At 41.5% G+C, this 22,534-nt stretch overlaps 1 protein-coding gene across 3 annotated transcripts in view; it reads right to left on the bottom strand.

Annotated features, from left to right (window-relative positions):
• FER1L6 (fer-1 like family member 6) overlaps window positions 1-22,534 on the bottom strand; it is a 102,856-nt gene that overhangs the window by 32,787 nt on the left and 47,535 nt on the right. For 2 of the 3 annotated variants that reach the window (XM_083360546.1, XM_083360547.1), the window contains 9 exons: window positions 17,884-18,036; window positions 16,845-17,031; window positions 14,494-14,618; window positions 13,741-13,875; window positions 11,747-11,896; window positions 11,310-11,420; window positions 8,749-8,910; window positions 6,613-6,796; window positions 2,684-2,895 (listed from right to left, as the gene is read on the bottom strand). In XM_083360546.1, the coding sequence (XP_083216672.1) occupies window positions 2,684-2,895; window positions 6,613-6,796; window positions 8,749-8,910; window positions 11,310-11,420; window positions 11,747-11,896; window positions 13,741-13,875; window positions 14,494-14,618; window positions 16,845-17,031; window positions 17,884-18,036 (1,419 nt within the window). The remainder of the gene's footprint in view (window positions 1-2,683; window positions 2,896-6,612; window positions 6,797-8,748; window positions 8,911-11,309; window positions 11,421-11,746; window positions 11,897-13,740; window positions 13,876-14,493; window positions 14,619-16,844; window positions 17,032-17,883; window positions 18,037-22,534) is intronic. The other variant, XM_083360548.1, reaches the window with a different exon arrangement.

Genomic DNA, 22,534 nt, shown 5'->3' with positions numbered 1-22,534 from the left:
AAAAATATAGGTAGTCTTCAAGTTACCGCAGTTCATTTAGTTCAAACCGTTCAAAGTTACAACGGCAATGAAAAAGTGACTTATGACCGTTTTTCACACAAGCGTTGCAAGCATCCCCATGGTCACATGATCAAAATTCAGATGCTTGGCAGCTGACTCATTTATGACCGTTGCTGGGTCCTGGGGTCAGGTGATCCCCCTTTGCGGCCTTCTGACAAGCAAAGTCAATGGGGAAGCCAGATTCACTTAACAACCAGGTTACTAACTTAACAACTGCAATGATTCACCTAACAACAGTGGCAAGAAAAGTATGGGGCAAAACTTACTTATATTTCACTTAGTAACATAAATGTTGGACTCAATTGTGGCCATAAGTTGAAGACTACCTATATTAGCCGGTGTTCAACATCTTGAGTTATATATAAAAATAGTAAAGATGAGATTATTTTTTTAAAGAAATATGTACATTTTACTTTTGTGGTCTTTCTGGGGTTTCCCCCTCTTTTTTTCAAATCAGGCCTATCTGAGCGATAGCATTAAACTGTATAACAATTTTCAGCATGGATACTCCTCCTAGCTTATGCTCCCCCAAACAACTATACAAAATAGCTTCCTTATCCATAGCCTTTAGGGTATAATAATGTGACATTATAGTGCCACAGTCATATAGATACAGTCTATTTGAGTTTATGCATTTCTGTGTGTCATGGTGACGAGGCCCAAAAGGGCAGTACGGCTGCATCTGATCGTTGTCACTCATTTAGCATTGTCGAGGGTAGTTTAAGAAAAGCTACGAACGTAATACGGTGTGATGCTGGAAGATGTGCCTCTGCCCTGTATCAGTGGGGATGGAAAGATTCCCCTTGTTGTGATTGCGGTACTGATATACAAACTATTGAGCACATTGTGCAAGATTGTTCACAACATGCATTCTCTGGTTCCGCAGAAGATTTGCCTGAAGCAATGCCAAAGGTGATTGCCTGGATAGCTGAATTGGACATCCAGTTATGAAGCCACCGCCATACCCCCGTAGAACTTTTGCATATATAGGCAGTCCTCAACTTACAAAAGTTCATATAACAACAACAACAAAAACAACGAAAACAAAAACAAAAACAATAATAATAATAATGAAAAGTTGGAAGGGACCTTGGAGGTCATCTAGTCCAACCCCCTGCTCAGGCAGGAAACCCTATACCATTTCAGACAAATGGCTGTCCGGTCTCTTCTTAAAAACTTCCAGTGTTGGAGCATTCACTGCTTCTGGAGGCAGGTTGTTCCACTGGTTAATTGTTCTAACTGTCAGGAAGTTTCTCCTTAGTTTTAAGTTGCTTTTCTCCTTGGTTAGTTTCCATTTGTTGCTTCTTGTCCTGCCTTCGGGCACTTTGGAGAATAGCTTGACTCCCTCTTCTTTGTGGAGCCCCTGAGATATTGGAACACTGCTATCCTGTCACCCCTCGCCCTTCTCTTCATTAAACTACACATACCCAATTCCAGCAACCGTTCCTTATATGTTTTAGCCTCCAGTCCCCTAATCATCTTTGTTGCTCTTCTCTGTACTCTTTCTAGAGTCTAGAGCAGGGGTCTTCAAACTTGGCCCTTTTACGACTTGTGGACTTCAACTCCCAGAATTCTTCAGCCAGTGTGCCTGGCTGAGGAATTCTGGGAGTTGAAGTCCACAAGTCATAAAAGGGCCAAGTTTGAAGACCCCTGGTCTAGAGTGACCATTCAATGTTACAGCATCAGTTATGACTGTTTTTCACAGTTATGACCTTGGCAGCATTCCCCATCATCACATGATCAAAATTCAGATGCTTGCCAACTGGTTCACATTTATGACCGCTGCTGTGTCCCAAGGTCGTGTGGTCCCTTTTGTGACCTTCTGATAAGCAAAGTCAATGGGGAAGCCAGCTTCACCAACTAATCAACCGCAGTGGTTCACTTAACAACTGAGGCAAGAGAGGTCGTAAAATGGAGCAAAACTGACTTAACAAATGTCTCACTCAGCAACAAAAAAATTTGGGCTCAGTTGTGGTAAGTCGAGGGCTACCTGTAATTAGGTGGATTGTCTGTATATGTTTACTTCCCTTCTGTCATGTTCTCTGCAAACGGTAAATAATAACAGAACAATTTGTGCGAGATGGGCAGCCATATAAATGTGATGAATAAATAAATAGAACATAAGGATCTGTCTCACATACAAATATGTTTTATGAGCTCAGAAGAAAACATCCCTACTTGTAATACAGGTAGTCCTCAACTTACGCTAGTTCGTTTAGTGACCATTCAAAGTTACAAAGTTAAAATTGTTGCAGTATTCCTATGGTCACGTGATCAAAATTCGGAGGCTTGGCAACTGGGTCATATTTATGACGGTTGCAGTGTCCCGGGAACATGTGATCACCTTTTGAGACCTTTCGACAAGCAAAGTCAATGGGGAGACTGATTCACTTAACAACCGTGTTATTAATTTAACAGAAAGGTCATCCAACGGGGCAAAATTCACTTCGCAACTGTTTCACTTGGCAACATAAATTTTGGGCACAGTTGCAGTCATAAGTCGAGGACTATCTGTATGTGTCTTTCAGCCTGGTATATTTTTTTGCACCTTGTTTAATAATATAGAAGAGAATGCACTGTCTAGTGGGAAATGCAAAAAGCTCCAAAATTGAATGTTACCTACTTTTAGTCTCTCATCTTTTGAAGGTCTAGAGGAAGAGGCCAATGAAGATTTCCGTGAAGGAGCCGGTGGTAAAAGAGCTGGTAGGGGAATAGTAACTGCTGCCGTCTCTGTTTTTGGGATGGCTAAATGAGGCTCACCATGTTCAACATCAACATAAATGTGATCATCACTTGTCTGAGGTTGTGGTGGAACATCTGCTACGGCAGGTGAAGCTGGAAAGACGTTAATATATAAAAGTGAACAAGAAAGACCACCTGTTCAATGTTCTAAATATGAAAGTCTTATCAGCTGTACAGAATAACAGAGTTGGAAGGGACCTTGGAGGTCTTCTAGTCCAACCCCCTACTCAGGCAGGAAAACTTACACTATTTTAGACAAATAGTTGTCCAATATCTTCTTAAAAACTTCCAGAGTTGGAGCATTCACTGCTTCTGGAGGCAGATTTGTTCCACCGATTAATTGTTCTAAGTATCAGGAAATTTCTCCTTAGTTCTAGGTTGCTTCTTTCCTTGATTAGTTTCCATCCATTGCTTCTTGTCCTGCCTCCAACCTATCCTTTGGAGGATAGGTTGACCTCCTGTTCTTTGTGGCAAACCCTTAGATATTGGAACACAGCTAACATGTCACCCCTCGCTCTTCTCTTCATTAAACTAGACGTACCCAATTCCAGCAACTGTTCTTTATACGTTTTAGCCTCCGGTCCCCTAATAATTTGTTGCTCTTCACTGCACTCTTTCTAGAATCTCAACATCTTATTTACATCGTGGTGACCAAAACTGGATGCAGTATTCCAAGTGTAGCCTTACCAAGGCGTTGTAAAATGGTATTGATACTTCACGTGATCTTGATTCTGTCCCTCTGTTAATGCAGCCTAGCACTGTGTTGGCTTTTTTGGCAGCTGCAGCACACTGCTGGCTCATATCTAAGTGATTGTCCACTAGGACTCGGAGATCCTTCTCACAGTAAACTACTATTGAGCCAGGTACCAAAACTGTATGGGACTAAACTGGTTCAACTTCCTCTCTAAACTCAATAATTCCTGTCTTAAATACAAATACTATAGTTCATAAATTAATAAAAGTATATTATGCAAATCAGCCTAAAGTAGATATGATTCTAAATGCCCATTTTGGCTGTTATTGAAAAAAATGGGGGTGGGGGTGGGGTGGTGACCCAGGGCATCTATCAGATGCTTGCTTCCTGTTCCAACATTTCTGCGCCTAATCTGAAATTAATACTCCTTCGAACGTAAACTGCCTCTCTGATCTTGAGCAGTGATTTTTTTTCCCCCAAACCGAACTCCAAATGGAGAACCTGAGACTCAGGATATTGTGGCTGGTTCTCCCATATAAGTGGCTGTACAACAGTACATCTCTTAGATCAGAGGTAGACAAACCTTTAAGCTTTCTGACTAGTCTTTCATGCAGGTAGGTTAATCAATGAGGTACAGCCTGGGAACCAGAGGCCTTATTTCACACTGTGAAATTATGGGATAAAGCTTAAATGCAAAGAAAAACAAATTAATGACACAGGAGCCAGTTTAGGTAATGGTTAAGGCATTGGGCTAGGAACTGGGAGACTGTGAGTTCTAGTCCTGCTTCAGGCAAGAAGCCAGCTGGGTGACCATGGGCCGGTCACACTAGGAAGCAGTCAATGGCCAGCCACTTCTGCAATTGTAATGGAAGATGTGGATGAGGTAAAGGAAGAACACCGGCCTTCTTGTGAGTAAGCCAGAGCAGCAGGCTTACTCACAAGACTGCAAGCTCAATGCCTGTTGAGCATAAGGTTGCTCTGAAGAAATGGGTGAGTGTGAGGGGTAGGCAGTTGTAGAAGAAGGCTGAGGGAGATGGCAGATGCCAGAGGATGACAAAGAGAAGCCTACAGAGAAAGGACCTATAGGATTACCCTTATCAGACCCATATACCACCACCACCACCACCACTACCCTTCCATGCTGCTCAGCTCAACAATATAAATCAAACATTAAAATTTAACAATGAAATATTAATCAATAAATCCTGCTAAAATAGATGTCACAAAAAGAACCATTAATTACAGGAGCAGCTTGGTCTCCAAGGCCTGGCATCTTCACGGCTCTATGAAAAGAAAAGAGGGTGGTGTGGTAAGAACGCACACACACCCCCAATCCTTTTTACTATGCCCCCCCCCCAAATCACAAGAATAAAACTCAGGAAAAGAAACACAGAAACAACGTTTCACTCATGAAATCCCTGGCTATAGCGAAAAGCAGAAACATTGAATCAAGCCTATTGATTCACAAAGAGAGCTCAATGGAGGTAATAGACAAACTAAAGATAAGGGGGTGTGGGAAGTCAGCCCCCCCCCCAGAGAAGGAAATATTAAAAGGGCAGAAAAATATATTTCCTCAAAGGATCTTGAATAGGCAGAAAAGCATGCCCAGTTTTTCTTAATAGCCCCAGGTCTCCCTCCCCCAAGCAGAAACCAGCTCTATAGAAATGCAGATGTAAATAATCCAGGAAGGTTGGAAGCTAGAAGATTAAGAAGACAAAGACACCTAAAATCTACATACCCCACCCAAAGTCTAAAACAGGACATAGTGGGGCCTTCGCCCAGGTTCGCCTGGTGCACCAGTTGCGGCCCTATCTAGACCGGGATGCCCTACGTATGGTCACTCACGCGCTCCTGACCTCTCATCTTGACTACTGCAACGCTCTCTACATGGGGCTACCCTTGAAGACCACTCAGAGGCTCCAACTGGTACAGAATGCAGCTGCGAGAGTTGTGTTGGGAGTTTCCCGACACTCCCATGTCACACCTCTGCTCCACAAGCTGCATTGATTTCCAGTTGTATTCCAGGTGAGATTCAAGGTGTTAGTAATGACCTACAAAGCCCTACATGGCATGGGTCCGGAATACCTTGGGGAGCCCCTGCGGCCGGCGTCAACTTCCCTCTGCCCAGTACGCTCCCACAGAGAGGGCCTCCTCAGGGTGCCACCGGTCAAAGAATGCTGACTGGTGGCCCCCAGGGGGAGGGCATTCTCTGTGGGCGCGCCGGATTTATGGAACCATCTTCCGGTTGAGCTCCGGATGGCGCCTGATCTCCGCTCCTTCCGGCGCGATCTTAAAACCTACCTTTTTGAACAAGCTGGCCTGGCCTGATGGGATGGGGTTGGGTTTTATAAATTGATCTTAACTTTTTTAATCTGTATTAATTTATTACGGGCATTGCTGTTTAATTACTTTTTAATTTTTGTATCTTGTTTTTTATTATGTATTGCCCTGTTCACCGCCCTGAGTCCTTCGGGAGGTGGTATATATATAAATTAAATTAATAAATAATAAATAAATAATAGGATTAACTCACAGATGCCAAAGGGACATAGGTCAAAATACATGACACAGGAAATACAAAGCCTCAAAACAGGAACAGGAAACAACTCCAAACAAAAGGCTCCAGAGCATATAAAAACCCACTCCCTACATGTGCTCACTCTCTTTTTCTGCCAGAGCCATCTTCCTGTCTAGCTCTCCTCTTCCAATAAACTGCAACCTCCTTCCTAAAGCAGTCACCATGTTTATTCCCAGCTTGGACTGAACCATGATGAAGACTTTTTTCCCCCAACAGGGGTAAAATTAATCACATTTGTTTGACAAGGAAGTAACTATTTTGCTAACCTTTGTGAAACAAGTTAAACAAATCTAATAACAAAAGTACACAAAGCAAGCCTCCAATTTACGAAATGCTGTCAAACTGTATAAAAATCCTTGTACTCATCACATCAGTTGGTCAGTTGCCCCAGAACCATATGCTGCTGTGGGTTCTGCAACTCAATAAACTGGACCTTCTTTCCTAAAGCAGTCTCCATTTTCTTATTCCTGGCTTGGACTATACCTGAAGATTTTTCTTTCCAACAGTGGATTCTGACTGGACTTTTGGCATGACTTACCTTTGTCCACTTCTATGATGTCAGCTTCTTTGGCTAAGGAAACAAGAGGTTCCTTGGGCTTATACAGAAACTGCTTAAGGCAGTTAACAGTGTGGGTCCCAACTAGAGTACTACGGCCAAAGGCTCTCCAGTCAACCACACAGATGGTTAGTGGAGGATGCAGAAGTTCATTTTCGGGCAATTCCTAACAATGGAAAAACACAAGAGAACCAGTTAGATCTTTTCTTATCTTCTCAAATGGCATTTTTCATCATTTGCTTTCTGCACATTTAGTTCTAACTGGAAATGAGTTTTCTATCAAATCCTACAAGAAAATCCTCTGGTGATTGGATTTCTGTAATTTACTTGAGATGATTTGCAGTTTGTCTTCCAATTTTTTTTACAAAGGCTGGATTTCTTTAAATTTCATGTCTTATACTTGGTAGAAAGGCCACTGGTGTTTTATACCCTTTCATCATCTATTTCCAACATGTCATTGGTCCTTTGAAGAATCCCATTAAATGTCACAAAGATTAAAATCTACTGGGTTTAAGATAACTGCAAATGTTTCTCTTAAAAAAAATAACCTAACCTAAACTCCTCAGTAAAATCCCATTTAATTTCAGACATTTTGTGATTTAAAAACAACAAGCCTCAGATCTTGCACCTAATAAATTCCAGTTATTAGATTCACCTTTATTTTCATTTTAATTAAAGTCACGTTTGAAGTCTAAATCCATTTATTGATTCACAAGAACCTTGGAACAAGAGACTTGTCATAATTTGTTCCTTCCAAACTTGGATAATGTGCTACGGTGGATAGACTTTTATATTAGACACAATTTGATAAGTCTATCTGATTAATTTCTCATAAAACATAAATTCTTTGATTATCGTTACACTGTGAGCGTGTTGAGCTGACACTTCTGAAACTGCCCACAAATTAAGATAATTAAAACTTCAAAATCATACTTGTCTAAATGTTATAATGAACTTCACAGCTCATAAAGTGCACAGCAAGATATATACATTATGCAAATATCTTACTAAAATAAGTATATGATAATATGGGGGGAAGCACATATAAATAATAAATGTGCAAAAAATGTGCATGAATTTTCAGTAATTAAAAAAAACATTCTTAGACAAGTAGAAATGAAATGAAATGAAACAGATTGATAAATAAGCAATCAAACAAAATCAGATTCAGCAGGTTTTCTTTCTTTGTTACCCAAGCTATTTTTTTTCATTTAAAACATCATTTTAATTGCATTTCTCTCCCTTTCTTCCTATGCCTAATTTAAAGTCCAAAAAGCCTATGATCTTAATGATGTAATCAACAATCCTGTAGTATTTTTTCTTTAAATTATATGCCAGATGCTGCTAGATATGTGAAGTGCACAGGGTGCAATTAAAGTTAGTGGAGAAATAATGCAAAAGGAGTTTGCGAAGTTAGCCTTCCTTTATTTTCTTTCTGGTCATAGTTTCTTAAAACAATATGGTAAGAATTTCCCCTCTCCTGTGCAGCCAGCATTAGAGTATGAATAGTATTGCACTTCTAAATGCTGGTTATCAGCTGTCCCACAAGAATGGTAGCTGATCTGCTTAACGCCATTTTAAAAATGAAATGACATTTTAAAAGTGAAAAGAAACTCACAATCTGATTGTATTCTCTGATTTCAACCACATTGTAAGTGCCAGGCCCCAAGAGCCAAGATAAACATTTGGAATTATTTCTGAGCCATTTCCCTTAATGTTCCTCACCTTTAGACAGAAATCTTGCTAAACTAAAGCAACTATTTGCCTCACCAAAAATATACTCTAAGAATTGCCAGGGAGGGGCCATTTTAACTCTGTTCTGACAAAACTATCTAAGCTTCCCAGCCACTTTGTCCTCTGGAATGCAGCTCCTCCCACCTGGGAATCCAGTCTACATTCCACTACAACAAGGCAGCTATAAGCTAAATGATTTGTTCAAAGTCACCCACTGCCCTTCAGAACTAAATCAAACCTGAAGCTCACATCTCTTATGGGTTGCATTATGCTAGATAAATGAATTATTCTTGTGAAATTCTGTCTAACTCTAATGCATTATTTTAAGCAAAGGACAAAAAGTGCAAAGATGAATATAGTTAGCAGAGATTTGTATGCACGTACCACTTCAAACCAGTCTGTCAGGGTATTAAAATTGGGATTTCTTTTGTAGCTCTGGATCACACAGGATTTCACTCCTTTACTGGCACATTCAATGTACACTTGGGGACGATCAACAGAGAGAAACTGCACTTTCTTCAATTCCCGAAGACCCCAGAATAGAACCTGCAGCAGGAAAAGGAATAATATGTGACTTCTACCGAACTCACTTCAGGGATGAATGTATTAAACACAACAACCCTTTAGAGCAGGGCTTTTCAACCAGTGGTATGGGTATCACCTGTGGTACATTGGCACCTGGCAGGTGGTCCATGACCATCCTAGAAAAGTGGTAGCGGGGGAGGGGAATGAGCTGAACCGGTGGCAGCACTGCACAAGCCTGAGTGAGAGACACCTGGAGCTGCAGGGCTGTCAGGGCTCAGCGGAAGCACCAGGATCGGTGCTTTGTTGGGGCTGTCAGGGCTCATTGAAAGTGCCAGGATCAGCGCTAGGCTCCAGCTGGAGCTCAGCGTTGATCCCGGCGTGTCTGCTGAGCCCAGAAGAAGCGCCGATCAGCTGGAATGTTGCAGCATCTCCAGGGTCTCGTGATTTACATTCAGATGCTTGGCAACTGATTCATATTTATGATGGTCACAGTGTCCCAGGGTCATGTGAAGTGACCAAAACCTGATGCAACCACCCAGCAGAGGGGGAAAAATAAAAATTAACCCCCCCACCCCACCTCTGCTGCCAATCCTCAACAGAAATGCTCACAACAATGAAAACCTTGGACAGGAGGAAGAGTGCTGCTGGACGGGCAGGCAGGTGTCTTGCTCGGCTGTGGCTGGGGGGGGCTTGTTTCAGTGCCATTGTAACTTTAAACAGTCACTAAGCGAACTTTTGTAAGTCAAGGACTACCTATACTTCATCACTTTTTTCCTTTTTTTTTTTGGTCATCAAGTTTTTCACACCTTGCTAGGCGACTGGTGGTACTCGGATGTTGCCATATCCTAAAAGTGGTACAATGGGTGAAAAGGTTGAAAAGCCCTGATTTAGAGGAAGGATTTGTTAACTTGTGTTTCTATTCTGTTTTTTATGGCACTATTTTTGATAGGTTGGTCTGTTTTTTCCCTTTGTGTAAAGGCAGATGCAAAAAAACAAGTTAAATAGTTCTGCTCTCTCCCTGTTGCTTGTCACCTTCTTGCCACTTTCACCCACTAATGGACCAATCATTTCCTTCACTTATTTCTTGTTTTTTACATGTTGAAAGAAGCTTTTTTTTGTTATTGTTGACTTTGGTCGCAAGCCTTAGTTCATTTTGAGCCTTAGCTTCCCTCACTTCATCTTTGCAGGCACGGGCTATTTGCTGATATTCTGACTTAGTTATGTGCCCCTCTTTCCACTTTCTATACTTATCCTTTTTATCTTTCTATTTGTCAGAGAGTTCTTTATGCAACCATGCTGGTTTCTTTTGAGAGCTGTTATTTTTCCTCTTCATTGGTATTGTACTAGACTGGGCTTTTATTATCTCACTTTTCAAAATTTCCCAAGTTTCTGGAGTTGTTTTCCCCTTGAGGATTCTCATCCATGGAATCCTTCCCAAGCCCTCTCTAAGTTTATTGAAATTAGCTCTCTTAAAGTCCAAGACTCTAGTTTGACTGTGTTCCATTGCTTGTGCTTCCATAATGTTGAATTCCAATATTGCATGATCACTTCCTCCCAAGGTTCCTGTGGCTTCAACACCTTCTATCATTTCATCTCTATTAGTGAGAATTAGATCCAAAATGGCTAATCCCCTAGTTCCCTTCTCTACTTTTTGGGAGACAAAGTTGTCTGCTAGGTTTGTCAGGAATCTGTTTGATCTTCCACTTGGTGCAGAGTTTGTCTCCCAGTTGTTGTCAGGGTAGTTAAAGTCCCCCATTACTATTGTGATGTGCTTCTTACATACCTTAGTTAGCTGACTAGCAAAAAGTTCATCTATTTCCTCTGTTTGGTTGGGTGGCCTATAGTATACACCTATGGCAATGTCATTCCCCCCCTTTTTTATATTGACCCAAATGCATTCAAGTTTACAGTTTTCATTATTGTTGTGCTCTATTTCTGTAGAGATGTAGTTATTCCTTATATAGGGGGCAACTCCACCTCCTCTTTTATTTGGTCTGTTTCTTTTAAATAATTCAAATCCCTCTAGCTGTGTGTTCCATTTGTGGGTTTCGTCCCACCATGTTTCCGTAATGGCAACAATATCATATCCGCCCTCATTAACCTGAATTTCTAGTTCTGTTTTGCTTTGGAGCAGCTTATAAAGCATAAAGCAACTGGCCCTGGATTGTGTTAATTAATTCATTAGTTAACAAGAAAGGGACCTTCCAAGATGCTTAGAGAAGGAGAAGAAGGAGAAGGAGAAGGAGAAGGAGAAGGAGAAGGAGAAGGAGAAGGAGAAGGAGAAGGAAGGAAGGAAATGCTCATAAAAACAATGTGAAAACCTGCACTTGAGGGAAAATATCCAGACATAACATCAGCACATTTACATGCAGTAGACAAGGGCTCAGAGGGTCATTAGGCAGTTGTTTATCTTAACTTACTTCTACTCTATATTTACTTAATATAGGTCGTATATTGGTTGGGACTGGATAGATTAGGCTGGCATCTGGAGGATCAAGAGGTGGAAGGTTTTCTGGGCCAGAATCAGGGACCTATAGAACAAAAACATATGTTACTGTTCAGCTCTGATGCTGTTAAAAGCACTCTGGAAAAAATATCCTGAAATTCTCCTTGGAACTAACAGTCCTTCCCCCCCAACTTTAATTCAAATAAAATCTTCCTCTAAAGTATTTCTACATGAAGAGCATTCTTACTGGAAACTATATAGATCTATCTATGTGGTCACTGGGAGTCACTGGTGGTGCATATTAATGAGACAGAGTAAAGCTGAACCCATCTTTAATTGAACTGGATTCAACTTTGAATGGAATTGAATCCCATTTTAATTCCTTTAAAAATGAAATTATTCAAAACTCACCTGAAGTAGCTCAAATGCAGCAAGCAGATCCCCTCCTGAAAGACTGCCACAGTACAGAGGGTGGTAACTAAGTTTTGGAGGCTCATATTTGTCCTCCACCAGCCTAGTTACTGGAGCGGCCACAGTTGCACCAATATATTCTGATTTTCCCTATATGTTTAAAAAGAAAAAAAATACAAAATGCCATTTATGTTCACGTTCTGCTGATCCTCCAAATTCATGTTTGCAATCATTGGAATAAGCAAAGGAGTTACTAGCAGTGCAGCAATATTAACTATCCAGATTCAGTAGAAACAAAAGATCCTACACTTTCATTTATCTGTTTGTGTTTGTCTAGCTTAGTACTTCTAAGTGGCTTCAATCAATCAGTGGTAAGTGGCTTAGAAATACACTGATGGATGTACAAAACGACAGTTCCAGCAGTGTTAGAAGATCTGAAGGTCCAAGCTGGGGAAAGATCATCCATATCCATATGGCTGCTAAGAGTCAACACTGATTTAATGGCACATAATCAATAACAGAGATTAAATGACAAGTGAGCCATCATTTAATGAAATAAATTAAGCCCTTGATGATATTTCAGAAGCAAGAATGGGCATCATGTCAATATTCTCTTAGTCAAGATAAAGTATGTAATTAGCCCACCAGAGCCCATTAAATTCTGATATCCTATGCATTGCCCATTTGGCAAGATAAGCATCCATTTCCCGCAAAGTAACACCTGGAACCCACCACCCAAATTAAAATATTTGTCTATGATGCTTAACATTCATAAGACCCCTGGTACCTTCAGGTGCCAACAATTTATTAAGATCTCAGATAAGAATCCAGGAATCTTGCAGAAATTCCAATGAGACTTCAGGATGAAGGCAGTGTAGGATTTAGCCGGTTTCAACCACTTTGGCAGAGTAAAGGTAAAGGTTCCCCCGCACATGCGTGCTAGTCGTTTCCAACTCTAGGGGCCGGTGATCATCTCCGTTTCAAAGCCGAAGAGCCAGCGTTTGTCCGAGGACGTCTCTGTGGTCATGTGGCCGGCATGACTAGACGCCAAAGGCGCACGGAAGGCTGTTACCTTCCCACTGTAGTGGTCTCTATTTTTCTACTTGCATTTTTACGTGCTTTCAAACTGCTAGGTTGGCAGAAGCTGGGACGAGTAACAGGCGCTCACTCTGTTATGTGGCACTCGGGATTCGACCCGCCAAACTGCCGACCTTCTGATCGACAAGCTCAGCGTCCTAACCCACTGAGCCACCGCGTCCCTTACTTTGGCAGAACTGGTAGCTAATTTTTGTTGCCCAGGCCCAGAATGGACTTCCAGAAGCTGCATCCACACAGAGAACCAGTTGTTCACATATATGAATCCCACCACTGGATGAAAGGTTCTTGATGCTTAGATGTGTTATTACCCAAACTAGGTAACACCACCACTGCACTGATGATGTTGCCTAGTTTGGGTAATGAAATGTCTGCAAGAAAACAATGAAGCTCAGACTGCACAAATAACCACTCATTTCATTCTTGAGCTACATATATTCTCCTTTATTGAGACTTCAGGATCTCTTTATGAGATCCCAATGAGAGTTGGTTGAAATCATATTCCATATAGCCCTTTCATAAGATTTGGAAGGATTTGAATGGGGACACCAAAGTCATGTAAAATTGGGGCCTGGGGATCTAAAAATATGTTTCTTCCTTGTCCTTCTAGATTTTTTTTAAAAAAACTAGCATACAGTATATTACATCCAACATTGTTGATTCCTAGGGATAACAAGATAACAAATCAATTTTACTCAGTTCTTTCACCATATTGATAGAAGTAGAATATTTTTTTCCAGAACAACCTCACCTTCTATACAGTATATCACTTGCACCTTGTTCATAACATTGGGATGGTTTCAAAACTATTTTTTTAAAAAGCCTCTGCAACTCATTATATTGACCAACAGATCTTTTTTTAAAAAAAAATGTATATAAGTATGGGGAATTATCTTTACCACAGCATCATCATCATAGAGTTCCACAATGATTACAGGAGGGAATTCAACAATTTCCTTGGCATCGCCGTGAAGCTGAATATTATTAAAAAGCAACATCTGATTCCAAGTAGGAGACAAAGTTTGTTGAATGATCTAAAGGAGAAGGGAAAACTAGTATATTAATAATAGTAGTGCTTGCAAGAAGATATTACAGTTTATTCTGGTAATAACCTGATATTGTCCAAACAAATTTGGCAATAGTTGTCAACATAATATGTTCAAATGACCATGGTTAAAGCAGGTTAAAAAGGTTAAAACAGGTACCAGGTCCTTTGATTCTCTTTAAAGAGTTTGTTTTCTTCCAATGTTTGGGTTTTTATATTATATGTCTATCTTTATTGCCTGCCACCCAGAATCACTATAGAATTGGTTGGCCTTGCACATTTCTAAAATATATAGTTTTTTAAATTAAGCTCTTGGCACTTTTGATCATTCAGCCAACAATTTACAGAACGGTTTTTCCTACACCTGATCACACCTGCAAAAGGATTTCTTCTGGGTTGCGTTGTCTAATGACATCAAGCTTATCGTGACCTTGTTCCTCTATGTCAGTGTTTCCCAACCTCTGGAATTTTAAGATATGTGGACTTCAACTCCCAGAATTCCCCAGCCAGCAAGCCTCAGTTCTGGGAGTTGAAGGCCACATATTGTAAAATGCTAAAAGTTGGACACCCTTCTCTAAGTACATTAATCATTCTCATTTTCCCTTACCTTTGTGGTCTGGCAGTGGGAAACAAAAGTCACTTTAGCAAAAGGATCGGATAGGCCGCTGCTGTCAGCTGCAATTAGTCCTCTTGCTTGATACATGTGAGCTCTCAACTGAAAAGTATTCTTGGCTGCAAGCAGATAATGGAGAAAGTTATGAATATCACTTAGGGAAGGCCAGGAGTGGGATAGAAACATGGTAGGAAAAAGGGGATATAAAAGAACATGGAACAGGTTGCATCGTTTTTCTTCTAGCTGATTCATTGTGGGATCAACACTAGCTGGAAAATACCCTGGTTCTTTGTGTTTCCCAGAAAAAAAATCCAGCTCAGGTTTGAGATTGTATAGGTAAAGGTAAAGGTTCCCCCGCACATGCGTGCTAGTTGTTTCCGACTCTAGGGGCCGGTGCTCATCTCCGTTTCAAAGCCGAAGAGCCAGCGCTTGTCCGAGGACGTCTCTGTGGTCATGTGGCTGGCATGACTAGACGCCAAAGGCGCACGGAACGCTGTTACCTTCCCACCGGAGTGGTCCCTATTTTTCTACTTGCATTTTTAGGTGCTTTCCAACTGCTAGGTTGGCAGAAGCTGGGACGAGTAACAGGCGCTCACTCTGTTACGCGGCACTCGGGATTCAACCCGCCAAACTGCGGACCTTCTGATCAACAAGCTCAGTGTCCTAACCCACTGAGCCACCCACTGAGATTGTATATTTTTCGCTTTTTCTTTCACTCCTTCCCCAACAACAGATGGGTAGTATGGGATTCTCTGCATCTTCTTTTTCAGCACTTCTTGGGCTGACCATGAGAACATTCACAGTTTGAAGATGTGCTTCAAAATGCCCTGTTTTAAGCAGGGCAGGTATAATTTATTTAAGAAAATCTCTATGGTCGCACAGCTTAACACTCAGGATATTTTTGCTCTGAGAATAAAAAGTCCAAAGCCCCAATCGCTCGTACATGCTGAAAATTATGTTGAATCCTGATTTGTCCCAGATTAGATGGGTAAATTCATGTCAGATACTTTATAAACAAAATGGATGGGGCAATTGGTCAGGATTATACTAATCCTCACTTTCTAATAGAAGGGGTTTATATAGTCCTATAATCCAATGTATGGCTTCTGTTTAATTTTCTCTATCAAAAATGACTGCCTCAAAGATAGTATGTTCTTGTTGAACAGCACATATAATCAGGAAAATTCCATCAATTTTCTTTGAAACCAACTCCAGGTTTTATCTTCTGCAAAAGATAAAATATAGAGCCTTGGTGGAGCAGTGGGCTAATGCCTCCTTAAGTAACACCAGCTGCCTGCAATTAGTGCAGGTTCGCATCCCACCAGGCTCAAGGTTGATTCATCCTTCCATCCTTCCGAGGTAGGTAAAATGAGGACCCAGATTGTTGGGGGCAATTAAGCTGACTTTGTAATAATGCCGCTTAGGGTGTGTGTGAAAGCCCTAATAAGTAGGCATATACATAGAATGAAGGCTATTGCTAAGCACATTGGTTTGTGCTTAAATTGTAAGCCGCCCTGAGTCTTTGGAGAAGGGCGGGATATAAACGGGATTAAAATTAAAAACAAATAAATAAAAAAACAGAGGATAAGTTTTAAATTTTAATTATATTTTTTTTTAAGATTCGAAGAAGCACATAAATCTGTAAGCAGCAACTGCACAATATACATTAGATACTAATAAAGGATAAGATTTGAAGCTCAGGATTGATATGAGGGGGGCTCTTGGTGCTCTCTGAGCCTGCTTGTTTTCTTGCAGACATTTCATCACCCATCATCGGTGCTAGTAAGGAGTGCCGTTTGCTGTCAGTGTGACAGACAAGCCACTAGAACAGACATGTCAAACACAAGGCCCGGGGGCCGGATCCGGCCCGCGAAGTGGTTTCATGCGGCCCGCGAAGCCATCCTGGAAACAGTGAGGGAACGGCCCCCACTGCCTTGGCCCTGGCCCAGAGACCCTCCTTCTGCCAGAGACCCTCAGATATGTCCCACTCCTGCCCAGGCCCCCATAGGCACCCTTGATGCGAACGATGTAGAGCTGACCATGCCCACCCAGTAGGCCATACACACTCTAGCCACACCCACCCAGTAGGCCATGCCCACCCAGGCCATACCCACCCGGCCCCTTGAGGGCAACCGCAATGCTGATGCTGCCCTCAATGGAATTGAGTTTGACACCCCTGCACTAGAATATAAACTGGCAGCAAACAGCACTCCTTATTAGCACTGATGATGTTACCTCGTTTGGGTAGTGAAATTTCTGCAAGAAAACAAGCAAGCTCTGAGAGCACCAAGGAGCCCTCATACATTAGATAATTTGCTGGTACCCAAATAAAAACTGTGTCTCACTTTTGTAGATCAGACTGACAGGGTAGGGAGTAGGATGGGATCCTGTACTTTCTGCCAAAGGTGCTTCTGTTTCATATCCAGCAGGTAAGTTTTCCATCATAGCATGAGCATAGTGAGCAGAACTAAGCCAGAGATAAGTGTCAACTTTTCCATGGACGTTCCAACCTGGGGGTCTTTTTCCTGGCAACTAAAGAAAAAAAATTAAAATATCAAATCACCAATGATATTTCTAACCGTATTTTTTCGTAATACCCCACTGGTAGCACCATCTAAATGATGTCTGTTGATCATGAGAAGCTAAGCAGGATCCAGCTGGGACAGTACTTGGAAGGTGTCTATCAAGACATCCTAGGGCTGCAGCCAGACCAGAAGTTGAAAAAGTAGTATAGAGGAAAACAATGGCAAAATACATCTGTACTGTAGAACGATGGATCAATAGATCAATCTAGAAATAGTGTCAGCCCCGAGAATATCAATCTCAATGATAGGGGAGATGTTTAGATGGAGAGGAGAGGAGAGGAGAGGAGAGGAGAGGAGAGGAGAGGAGAGGAGAGGAGAGGAGAGGAGAGGAGAGGAGAGGAGAGGAGAGAGAATTCCACTCTGCAGAAAAAAAGGAAAAATACAAAAGCTGTCACTAAAATACTATAGTGTATGATGCCTATAATAGGTTTATAAAGTTACCTTTTGAAAAAGCATCATTGGGACAACTGTGACCCGAATGATTGAGAATCTCCATAAACACTAGAAGAGAATATTTGCAACTCAGGGTTGAATTGTGGGGCCCTTGGTTGTTTTCTTGCAGACATTTCATTACCCAACTAGGTAACCTTATCAGTGCTGCAAGAAAACAACCAAGCTCGGAGAACACCAAGGACCCTGCAATAATGACCTGGCATACCCCTCAGGGTTGACAATACTTTTTCTCTCTGGGAAACTGGTCTGAGAGATTCAGCAGCTTCACAAAGAACCCTGGCAACCTGGTAAAGGTCCAGTAAGACTTAGGCAGCATCAACATTATTTTACTTCTTTTCAGCCTTACTTTCAAGAAGTGGGTTTTAATCTTCCCGCAATGTTTGCCCCGCTGCTCCTTCATAGGGGAATACAGCACGTCTTTGGCTGGGATTCTTGTATAGGCGATTCTTTTGTTGTTGCTAAGCATCCAGATGAAGATATCGGGCACTGTATGTTGAGGCTTAAAAAGAAGAACATTTACAGCTTTAACTTAAGGCAGGGATACAGCCTGCAGAATCTTTTTTTGAACCAGCAGCAGCTTAAAAAAATACAAATAGATGATCAAAGGCTCTGTTAAACACACCAAGCTCTTATTTCAAAATGAAAATGCAGGCATAGCATGTAATCACAAAAAATATTTTCAGCCTCTCTTTAGGCAACAATATTATACCTTCTTTATGGAACTCAGAGTTCAGATTTGAGGGTTTATTTATTGCATATTTTGATCTCTAATGTGGGAAGAATCCAGAGAAAGAAATATTTGGGGGAATATTAAAAAGGCAGAATATATTTCTCCAAAGGAATAATGGAGAAGATCTTAAAAAGGCAGAAACTTCTCCCTCCCTCCAGCCAGAAAACTCAGCAGAAACCAGCTTTTAGAAATGCAGATGTAATAATCCATTCAGGAAGGTTGGAGCCAGGAAGCTGATGAGATTAGGAAGACAAAGACCCCTAAAATCTACATACCCCACCCAAACTCTAAAGATATAATAGGATTAACCCACCAATACCAAAAGGGCACAGGTCAAAATACATGACACAGGAAATACAAAGCCTCAAACAGGAACAGGTAACAACCTCAAGAGCCCCAGAAGGTATAAAAACCCATAACTCCCAGCTAATTGTGGTCAGCTTTACCAGAGCCATGCTTGTGTCTGGCTTTGCTCTTCAATAAACTACATCTTTCTTTCTAAAGCAGTCTCCATTTTGTTTATTCCCAGCTTGGACTGGACCCTGATGAAGACTTTTTTTTTCAACACTAACCTTCAGCTTTTATTTTTTGCAGCCTAAGTACATGCTGATCCTACCCAGTTTGAGATCATTAAATAGATTGGACTGAAGAAAATGAATCCTTCATTCCAGTCCTGTGCTTCTTCTTTGAAACTGTCAATTCCATACAGGGGAGAGTGTGATTTCTTTGGGTGTGTTTGTGTTTAAATCTATGGTGATAATAGAGGGTTTTAAGACCCTATGCCCATGTAAAAAGAATTTTTAAAAAGGGGGGGAGGGTTGTAGAAAACAAACAAACAAATAAGTCTACTTTTCACAATTCATGTTTATACATCAGAATTGGGTAACCATGAAAAACCAACCATGAAAAAAAAATAACCCCAATACTTACAGGCTATCTTGCTAAAGACTCACAAGCATTCAGTATAGCATAGAGAAAATTACATTCAGATATCAGCTGACTAATTTGGGTAGGGAGTGAGATTGAATGTCCTCAGTCCAAATGTATTTGTTGTTGTTGTTGTTAGCTGCGAAGTCGTGTCCGACCCATCGCGACCCTATGGACAATGTTCCTCCAGGCCTTCCTGTCCTCTACCATCTTCTGGAGTCCATTTAAGCTCAAGCCTACTGCTTCAGTGACTCCATCCAGCCACCTCATTCTCTGTCGTCCCCTTCTTCTATTGCCCTCGATCTTTCCCAGCATTAGGCTTTTCTCCAGTGAGTCTTTCCTTCTCATTAGGTGGCCAAAGTATTTGAGTTTTAGCTTCAGGATCTGGCCTTCTAAAGAGCAGTCGGGATTGATCTCCTCTAGGACTGACCGGTTTGATCGCTTTGCAGTCCAAGGGACTCGCAGGAGTCTTCTCCAGCACCATAGTTCAAAGGCCTCAATTCTTTGGCGCTCAGCCTTTCTTATGGTCCAACTTTCACTGCCATACATTGCAACTGGGAAGACCATAGCCTTGACTATACACACTTTTGTTGACAGGGTGATGTCTCTGCTTTTTAGTGTGCTGTCTAGATTTGCCATGGCTTTCCTCCCAAGGAGCAAGCGTCTTTTAATTTCTTGGCTACAGTCCCCATCTGCAGTGATCTTGGAGCCCAGGAAAATAAAATCTGTCACTACCTCCATTTCTTCCCCATCTATTTGCCAGGAATTGAGAGGGCCAGATGCCATGATCTTGGTTTTCTTAATGTTAAGTTTCAACCCAAGTTTTGCACTCTCCTTCTTCACCCGCAACAAGAGGCTCTTTAGTTCTTCTTCACTTTCTGCCATTAGAGTGGTATCATCTGCGTATCTTAGGTTGTTGATATTTCTTCCGGCAATCTTAATTCCAACTTTTGATTCATCTAGCCCTGCCTTTCTCATGATGTGCTCTGCATATAAGTTAAATAGGCAGGGCGACAGTATACAGCCTTGCCGGACTCCTTTCCCAATTTTGAACCAATCAGTGGTTCCATGTCCAGTTCTCACTGTTGCTTCTTGACCCGCATATAGGTTTCTCAAGAGACAAATAAGATGGTCTGGTACTCCCATCTCTTTAAGAACTTGCCACAGTTTGTTATGATCCACACAATCAAAGGCTTTAGCATAGTCAATGAAGCAGAAGTAGATGTTTTTCTGGAATTCCCTAGCTTTCTCCATGATCCAGCGTATGTTGGCAATTTGATCTCTAGTTCCTCTGCCTCTTCGAAATCCTGCCTGTACTTCTGGTAGTTCTCGATCCACATACTGCTGAAGTCTAGCTTGTAGGATTTTAAGCATGACTTTACTAGCATGAGAAATGAGTGCAATGGTGCGATAGTTTGAACATTCTTTGGCACTGCCTTTCTTTGGAATTGGAATGTAAACTGATCTTTTCCAATCCTGTGGCCACTGTTGAGTTTTCCAAATTTGCTGGCAAATTGAGTGTAGCACTTTTACTGCATTGTCTTTTAAGATTTTGAATAGCTCAGCTGGAATACTGTCACCTCCACTAGCTTTGTTGTTGCTCAGCTTTTCTAAGGCCCACTTTACTTCACATTCTAGGATGTCTGGCTCGAGGTCAGTGACCACCTCATTGTGATTATCTGGGACGTTAAGCTCATTCTTGTATAGTTCTTCTGTGTAATTTTGCCACCTCTTCTTAATCTCTTCTGCCTCTGTTAGGTCCCTGCCATTTTGGTCCCTTATCATGCCCATTTTTGCATTAAACGTTCCCTTCATCTCTCCAATTTTCTTGAAAAGATCTCTGGTCCTCCCTATTCTATTGTTTTCTTCTATTTCTTTGCACTGTTCATTTAAGAAGGCATTCTTATCTCTTCTAGCTATTCTCTGGAATTCTGCATTCAATTGGGCATATCTATGTTTTTCTCCCTTGCCTTTCGCTTCCCTCCTTTCCTCAGCTATTTGCAAAGCTTCCTCAGACAGCCATTTTGCTTTCTTGCATTTCTTTTTCTTTGGGATGGTTTTGGTTGCTACCTGTTGTACAATGTCGCGAACCTCTGTCCATAGTTCTTCAGGCACTCTGTCTATCAGATCTAATTCCTTAAATCTATTTGTCACCTCTACTGTATATTCAACAGGGATATGATTCAATTCATACCTGAGTGGCCTAGTGCTTTTCCCTACTTTCTTCAGTTTAAGCCTAAACTTTGCAAGGAGAAGCTCATGGTCTGAGCCACAGTCAGCTCCTGGTCTTGTTTTTACTGACTGTATAGAGCTTCTCCATCTTTGGCTGCAGAGCATATAGTCAATCTGATTTCTGTGTTGACCGTCTGGTGATGTCCATGTGTAGAGCCGTCTCTTGGGTTGTTGGAAAAGAGTGTTTGCTATGACCATTGTATTCTCTTGACAAAATTCTATCAGCCTGTGCCCTGCTTCATTTTGTACTCCAAGGCCAAACTTGCCTGTTATTCCAGTTATCTTTTGGCTTCCTACTTTAGCATTCCAATCCCCCATGATGATAAGGACATCATTTTTGGGTGTTAGTTCTATAAGGTGCTGTAGGGCTTCATAGAACCGGTCAATTTCTTCCTCTTCAGCACTGGTGGTTGGGGCATAGACTTGGACTACTGTGATATTGAATGGTTTGCCTTGGATTCGAACTGAGATCATTCTGTCATTTTGAGGATTGTATCCCAGTATTGCTTTTCCTACTCTTTTATTGACTATGAAGGCTACTCCATTTCTTCTGAGGGATTCTTGCCCGCAGTAGTATACCTGATGGTCATCTGAATTAAATTCACCCATTCCTGTCCATTTTAGTTCGCTGATACCTAAGATGTCGATGTTCAGTCTTGTCATCTCTTGTTTGACCACGTCCAACTTTCCTTGATTCATGGATCTTACATTCCAGGTTCCTATGGAGAAAAAATCTTTACAGCATCGGACTTTCCTTTCACCACCAGACACATCCACAGCTGAGCGTCCTTTCGGCTTTGGCCCAGTCGCTTCATTCTTTCTGGCGCTACTAGTACTAGCCCTCTGCTCTTCCCCAGTAGCATATTGGACGCCTTCCGACCTGAGGGGCTCATCTTCCAGCGTCATATCGTTTTGCCTTTTGGTACTGTCCATAGGGTTTTCATGGCAAAGATACTGGAGTGGTTTGCCATTTCCTTCTCCAGTGGATCACGTTTTGTCAGAACTCTCTGCTATGACCTGTCCGTCTTGGGTGGCCCTGCACGGCATAGCTCATAGCTTCATTGAATTACGCAAGCCCCTTCGCCACGACAAGGCAGTAATCCATGAA

Source organism: Vipera ursinii (assembly GCF_947247035.1).
Source record: "Vipera ursinii genome assembly, chromosome: 3".
Lineage (NCBI taxonomy): Eukaryota > Metazoa > Chordata > Lepidosauria > Squamata > Viperidae > Vipera > Vipera ursinii.
Note: the sequence above shows the minus strand (reverse complement) of the source record. Positions and strands in the feature narration are given on the sequence as shown.